General features: G+C 40.8%; 1 protein-coding gene across 1 annotated transcript; it reads right to left on the bottom strand.

The window, feature by feature from the left end:
• Nucleotides 1-2,022: 2,022 nt before the first annotated feature.
• LOC109908903 (homeobox protein otx5-like) lies at nucleotides 2,023-6,212 on the bottom strand. The gene is made up of 3 exons (XM_031795257.1): nucleotides 5,461-6,212; nucleotides 4,186-4,337; nucleotides 2,023-4,016 (listed from the first exon to the last, which is right to left on the bottom strand). Exons 1-3 carry the CDS (start codon nucleotides 5,555-5,557, stop codon nucleotides 3,384-3,386), a joined length of 882 nt encoding a protein of 293 aa, XP_031651117.1. The 5' UTR covers nucleotides 5,558-6,212; the 3' UTR covers nucleotides 2,023-3,383.
• Between the last annotated feature and the right edge of the window lie 1,104 nt (nucleotides 6,213-7,316).

The raw sequence follows: 7,316 nt of genomic DNA, 5'->3' as shown, positions 1-7,316 counted from the left end.
ATAAAAGGGAGTTACATAGATGATATAATCTTTGTAACTCTCTCTGTGGACATCATGTTGAAATGCAAAGATCCGAACAGAGATGCTGTGCCATTCCAGCCCTAAAACAAACTTTGACCCAAATATGTCAATGCCGTACTCAGTTGATAGTGTGGAAGTATTTTTTTTATACAAATCAACAAATATCACAATTGACTCATAGAACAGGTACAGAATTAGTCTTCTAGATGGTTATGCAAAGTTTAATTTAGAATCATCTAGGATTGGTTTGGTCTTTTGGATAATAATGAATAAGATTATATAGACAGGAAGGACTCTGATCCTAGATCAGCACTCCTGCTCTGAGACGCTTTGTGAATATGGTCCCAGATCTTTTTTTGTTTGTTACGTGCATTGATCTTTTTACAACCTGTCCAGTGCACTTTTCAGAACACTGGTATAGCTGACTTACTAATAAAACACATGGAAATAAATGTTAGCCATCCAAATCCCTACCTCTCTCTGTTTTTAGGAGGTTAATCAATGGGCCCCCGCAGACTTAGGCCTACTTCTAATCTTCATAACTTGCATCCACTCTGTCCTTTCTCCTCTCAACATCTACCCTCTCAAACGTTTGCATGGATTAGAGTAGTGTCCCCGGACGTCACTTTTCAATCCCACTCTGTGTATGTACGATAGATACTTTACTTCCTGCTCTCTTTGCAGGGATACAGGGATACAACAGGATAACACATGTGGGAAAGGGATCTAGGAGAGGCATGCGATCTTAATAGCATAATAGCAGTTGCTTCATTCTTATTGGTTGGATGAGTGCCGCTAAAGTGTCCAATGAGGTTGGACTGCTGCTGTTCATTTGCACACTGATAGGATTGTCTTATTACTTTGTTGGGGCCCATTTTTATGCACGTGGTTATTATGCAAGCATTTATATAGCAGTTTTAAAAGAGGAATGTTGCATATTTGATTTGATCTGTGGTGAATGAGTTTTTCAGCACATGAACTAGATGTAATCATTGTATAGGGATAATCTTTGACTATACTGGTCTTTGATTAAATGTTATTTTCGTAGCTGCAAAGCAATTTTTCTCTTGGATAATACAGTTATACTACTCCTGTTAGTGGTACTGTATCCATCAACCACAGTCTTTTAGCCTGTTGTGAGGCTCAGGGCACTGGAACGTGAGCACAAAACACAATGACCACATGGATTTTCTTCAGTTGTTTAATGTCTTAAAACTCAATAGCTATCCCATGTAGAAGTGGGGGGTGGGCCAACACACAGGAGATATGTCCGATATACTAATACTAAAGAGGGGGAGTCATTCATGTCAGAAAAAAAAGCATAGATTAGAATGCAAATAATGAATGTGGATGATCAGGAAGTATACAGAGCGTTGTATGCTCTCACCACTAACTTTATTGGATAAACCCCTGAGTTTGAAAAACGTTGTTCAGAAAAGAAGAGACCAGAAAACAGAAAAAAATTAAAATTAAAATTGCCAGTCTTCTAGAAATTTGCGTGGTGTGTCTGTGTAACACATTGTTGGTACCAGACGTGATTGCATTTTCAAGTGAAGTTTAATATTTACAAAAAGAACGACATAAACAGAATAATAGCAATATTCATAATAGCTTTAGAATTAATAATAATAATAATTATAGTAATAATGATAATATTAACCGCAAACAAATTACCACAATTTTACTTCAAAGGACTCACAAATTTAAAGAAACATAATATGTTATACTCTAATACAAAAAGATGAAACGATACATCAACACAAAATGGTACCCCTCGCTTCTTTACAGGTAACAACTGAGAGATGGTCCGTGCTTTCTGTGCAAGGGTAGCGCAGTCATGGCCAGACCCTTCCCTTTCTACTGTTGAGTCTTCTCTCCTGCAAATATCTCATTGTAACAGTATATTCGGCAACAGGGTTAGTTTAGTCATTAAGGGGAAATGTAGTATTTAAGTACTGGTGAAGTAATCGTCAAAGCCCCCCCCCCCCCCCCCCCCCCCCCTCCCCGCCCAACAAACACAGTTGGATAGAAACGCAAAGGCTGCACATTTGTCATCCTTGCATATCCCAGAATGCCTTGTGCCCAGATGTGATTCATTCCACGATTGGTGCTCAAAGACAAGAGGTTTGTTACTAACCCTATCACCCTAAACCCAGCCCCCCTCCTTTACCCCTTTACCCCACTTCACTCTAACACACTGTCTGCCGAGGGTCCCCTCCCTTCAAAGCTACTGGGTAAAAGGATACAACAACAGCCTATGATCTCTTCTTGACAGTACCAAAGGTTATCCTTGCTTTACCCATCCCCTCTTGCTTATTGAGAAACCCATGCACGTCCGTGTGTCTGTCTGTTTGGCTCCAGGATCTCTCAATTCACCAAATATGAAAAGCAGCTTCATAACAAAAATAAACCATAAAAGGAATGACAGAGGGAAAAAGAAAACAACATTGTCCCCATTGGAGTCAGTCTCCACCTATTGCTGGAACTCCCTCTGTTTGTTCAATATCAAATTCAAGGCAGGGTCATTTTCTTCATTACAATGGACACAACGTTCAATTGTCCTGAAGTAATGACAAAAATAACCACTGAATCCAATTTGGTCTAAAGTCAAGGCCAGCCCACCCATCTTGGGGGTGGAATTCCACTTTTCCATTCTAATTCTAGGTTACCATTAAGCACAACAAGACCACTAAAAGAGTGACAGATCTTGTTCAGAAATCAACTTGGGGTTGACTATCAGCTACCTGACCAATGGGATTCATTGCAACCAATATTTAATATCCTTTTTTTAATATCCGTTTTGTTCTCTCCATCAAATTGATACATCATCCAGCCTTCAAATTGCAAATCTCTATTCATTTGGTCCTCAAAACCCTGATTATGGCATACAAGAATGGACCTTTGTTAATTATGCTGTTTTTCAAAATGTAATCATCAAATTAATTTCATTCTACAGGTATTGCTTTCAATCGTGTGGTATGTATTCCTTTTTAAAATCAGTTCTCAATTTTAGTATCTCAATTATCTTCTTACATGTCGATTTGTTTGTCATCACTTCTATATGACTAACTTTATTACCTCAATGTCCCATTGATTGTGCATCCTCACGTTGATAATACTGTATTGATTGGATATCATTGATTTAACAATATTGATTCTTGTCACCTTCACAAAAAATCACAAAGCCCAACATCAGTGGATCTGCTTCCACATTGCTTTCCATAAAACAAAAAATAATGACATTTTCTCAGTCATTGAGTTCGTGGACTGAAATGATTAGTTGACCATCTATGTGTCCAAGTCTTTAACACTGAATGGAATGGGAGCTTCTCCTGGCTGGTCCCTTCCTTACCTCCTCCAACCTACAAGACCTGGAACTTCCAGGAGTTCTGGTCTTTGTAGTCCAGGCAGTCAGCTGCGTTGAAGTTGAGTTTCCAGGAGGCAGCTTGGTCCTTGTAGTCCAGGCAGTCGACGGCCCCGAAGCCCAGCGAGGCGGCTGTGTAGCCCTGCGAAGACAGAGAGGCAGGGGACTGGCCGAGGTGCCCGCCCATGGAGGTGATGGGGCTGAGGGCGCCCCCGGTGGCGGAGAGCTGTGAGTGCATGGGAGACAGGTAGGAGCTGCAGTCCAGGCCAGTGAAGTAGGAGGACGAGCCTGCGTAGCTCTGGGTGTAGGCCGGGGCCTGGGTGTAGGTCATGGGGTAGGCAGAGGAGCGCTGCATGCAGGGCGTGGTGGAGGCTGACAGGGGGTCTGGCAGCGGGGAGATGGAGGCAGGGCTCCAAATGGACACGGTCGCGTTGGCACTGCTGGAGCTGGGGGTGATGGCGGGGCCAAGGGGAGGGGGTACTGGACTGTAGGACCCGTTGGTGTTGACACTGGCCTCAGAGTTGGCCTCCCGGGCTGGAGAGGCCTTCTTCTTGGGTGGACGAGGTTTAGACTGGCCTGTGCTCTGCTGTGCCTGCTGGCGGCATTTAGCACGGCGGTTCTTGAACCATACCTGTGGAGGAGCACGTGGTGAGTTCTCAGACAACTCAGCTCCCATTCTGGCCAAACAATCACTGAAGATTTGTAAATAGACATTTGACCCACACTTTCATTTTTGCAAGATCATTTGACCAATTCTAGTGGGCATTTATGCATGCAAATATATATATCCTGTTTATTACCTGTACACGAGACTCTGGTAGGTTGATCTTGAGGGCCACTTCTTCCCTCATGAAGATGTCGGGGTAGCGCGTTTTGGAAAACAGTGCCTCCAAGATGTCTAACTGCGCGCGCGTAAACGTGGTCCTTTCCCGACGCTGCTTTCTGGGGATGTCTAAAATACACATTATATTTCGTTAACTCATCATATATTTGGTTTTGTGAACCTTTTCCCCCTTGGACAGAATGCTTTCAAATGGAACATGAGAAAAATAGAACGGAAGAACGAACTGTGAATCACTTGTTTGGTGTAAAACTTTTGTCAAATTGCATAGTTAAATAACAGTCTAAATTCCATTAGGCTCATTTAGAATTTAATTCGTATATATTCGTGTAATATAATGTTACTAATAACTACTTATACTGAGGTATATATGATGTTCTCTATTAAAACATATATTGTATATCCATGGGTCCTTTGTTTCCAATGTTATAGAAAATAAACATATGTCTCTAGCCTATATTTAGGCTATATATATATATATATATATATATATATATATATATATATATTTTCCTTTATTACAAATGTTTTTTATTTAATGTTCGAGTGTTCTACATTTTTCTCCTATCTCTTCATTATACATGAATTCAGCTTAACACTGTTGCTTTATAAAACATAAACAAACACTAAATAAAATATGTTCGATAAAGGGAAGAAACGTATCTTGATAAAACATGAATGTTTTCACATGAAGGTAGAGCTCTATAAACCTTGATTTCACAACTGACAGGAACCGAAAATATCTAGAACTACAGGTCTTTGTGAATTAGACTGGTGTTCAAAAATAAAACATCAAACATCTGAATTTTTTTCCATACAAATAGTTGTTACCATTTACACATGAAGTATATAGGTCATCTCATTTTAAAGCTGGCATTTTACTCCAAGGCCCTTGAAACAAGTTACTATGGACGTTGACCACATCTTTAAAAATACAAACATGGTTTGTTGTACGTGAGCATGAAGGCATTTCCATTTGAAACAATGTGAGTGATGACCCTCAACATGTGATCAGCTAAGAATAATACATGGTGTCTGTAGTATGACTATATATTATCCACAATTCGCCGTCATAAGTCTAACAATAAGAACGTAAACAACATAATGGGGATGTTGTGCACTGTTCCTTTTACGCACTCGTTGCTCGTGGATATGTTATCAGTACCGCTTGGAATTCAGGCAATTGTTGAGACAAACAGTTCTAAAACATGAAAAAGTTACAAATATGACTTACTTGGGTATCCGACGGCAGAGTGTAGTAGATCCATGCCAGGACCAGACAGAGTTAACCCGTTCACGGCGTAATGAGGCTGCTTAATGTAGGACATCATGCCTGTGCCGGCTTTAAAACGCTCCCTCGCCCTCTCTCTCTCTCTTACACTCAGGCCGGGGGCCGGGTCTTCTGCTATTCTCCAAGGGTTGTCCCGCTTTCTCTCTTCCTCTCTCTCTGTCCCTCCCTCTCTCTTTCTCTCTATCACTTGTTTTTCTTTATAAATGCCAATCGGCTTTTTGTTTTCCTCCTTTGTCTCTGACCCTCTTGCAGTACTTTGCAAACTTTTGAGGCTACAGTAGTACCACTCTACTCACTGGTAAAGAGTGCAGGTGCAGGGCGCCTCCTTGTTCTGCTGCCTTCACACCTGTTGATCAAGCTCTTTCAAAGCACATCTATTCAATAGGTATTGTGGTGCCGGTGTATTCTTTCAATTTCACTTACAAAGTAGCCTGAAACCAACAATTAAACACACTAGCCAGTGGTATGATCACCATTCTAATTGTGATGAACCTTTCAATCCAAGACGTGCGCTTTCGAAGTGCGCATCGGCGTCAAGAAGGGAAGGTATGGTTCCTTATTCTTCCGGTGTCAGATCTAGCGTTCCCTGGACTGAGCTAGAGCCTGTCTGTTGAAGCAAAGAGGATCGAGTCGTGCTTCCCGTGAGTGGCGATAAGCTGGGGTGAGAACGCGGAACTGAGCGAACCAAGAAAGAAGTTGGCTAATTAGAGTGAAGTTCTTGCGACGAGTAGACTCTGACCCCTCCCTCCCTCTCTCTCTCTCTCTCTCTCTCTCTCTCTCTCTCTCTCTCTCTCTCTCTCTCTCTCTCTCTCTCTCCCTCTCTCTCTTTTGGTATAACAATTTTGAATTAAAACGTACAGTAACTGCATAGCCTACCAATCCACTTAACCAAAACATAACATTTTACATGAAATTAAATAGATGTGCCACTCATCATTTCTGAGTAGCCTATACGTTTGGTGTGTTATAAGAGTCCGTTTTGAATTGTTAAAGACAAAAGCTAGCAACTCTGTTGAAGTCATTTCCCAGGAGACGTAGAGGACTTTTGGGAGTTGAATAACAGTGCTGCACTGTCAGGGAAAGCTTGATAGCCATCAGAAGAGTACATTTCGTACATTTTACACCGCTTTAAAAACACAGAAGTAATTGGGCGATGTAGTCTGAGTGAGGAAATTCAAGGGATGGAAGGGGCTGGGGTGGGGTGGGTGTACAAGCAGGATTAAAACTACATAAAGGACCGCGTTGTTCTCTATTAAACCCCCTACTGATCCCCAACATACTCCCTCTTTTACTATTCATCTTTCTGTAGTAATAATAATAACAATATTAATACTTATAATTATGATATTAATAATAATAATGGTATGATGTTATTTGTTGTAATATTATCATTAATAGGGATAACAGCGCATCTTATTATTGTCTATCAAAATAGTAACATGCTATCAACATTATGGTCATGACTGCAATTTAAAGCCATACATTTTTAGAGTCTCTTGGTGCATTTCATTCCAAATAAGTGGGTGAATTATTATAGGCAAACTTGCAGAAGTCTATAAATTGTACTCGTTAGCGCATGTCCCTCGGCGCATTTAATTGTAAATCATGACCATAATGTTTTGATTGATAGTTTTGTCGGTTGTGGTGTAAAACAATGTTGAAGACAGCATTAAGATTGGACAAAAAGTTATAATAAACCGCAAAGCCACTTGTTGTTGAGTTGGAACTGAGAACATTGCGTTGCTTTAGGTTACTTTGTCCAGTGTTTTTATTCGTTGTAGAAATCTACCCCGGTGATG

Source organism: Oncorhynchus kisutch, linkage group LG18 (genome assembly GCF_002021735.2).
Source record: "Oncorhynchus kisutch isolate 150728-3 linkage group LG18, Okis_V2, whole genome shotgun sequence".
Taxonomy (NCBI): Eukaryota; Metazoa; Chordata; class Actinopteri; order Salmoniformes; family Salmonidae; genus Oncorhynchus; species Oncorhynchus kisutch.
Note: the sequence above shows the minus strand (reverse complement) of the source record. Positions and strands in the feature narration are given on the sequence as shown.

Bases quoted from the DNA above. Each gene is read 5' to 3' on its own strand.
- LOC109908903 (XM_031795257.1), bottom strand. From the start codon at position 5,557: ATGATGTCCTACATTAAGCAGCCTCATTACGCCGTGAACGGGTTAACT. The intron at 4,338-5,460 runs GTAAGTCATATT...TGTGTATTTTAG, and splicing joins CTCTGCCGTCGGATACCCAA to ACATCCCCAGAAAGCAGCGT. The intron at 4,017-4,185 runs GTAATAAACAGG...GCTCCTCCACAG, and splicing joins TACCAGAGTCTCGTGTACAG to GTATGGTTCAAGAACCGCCG.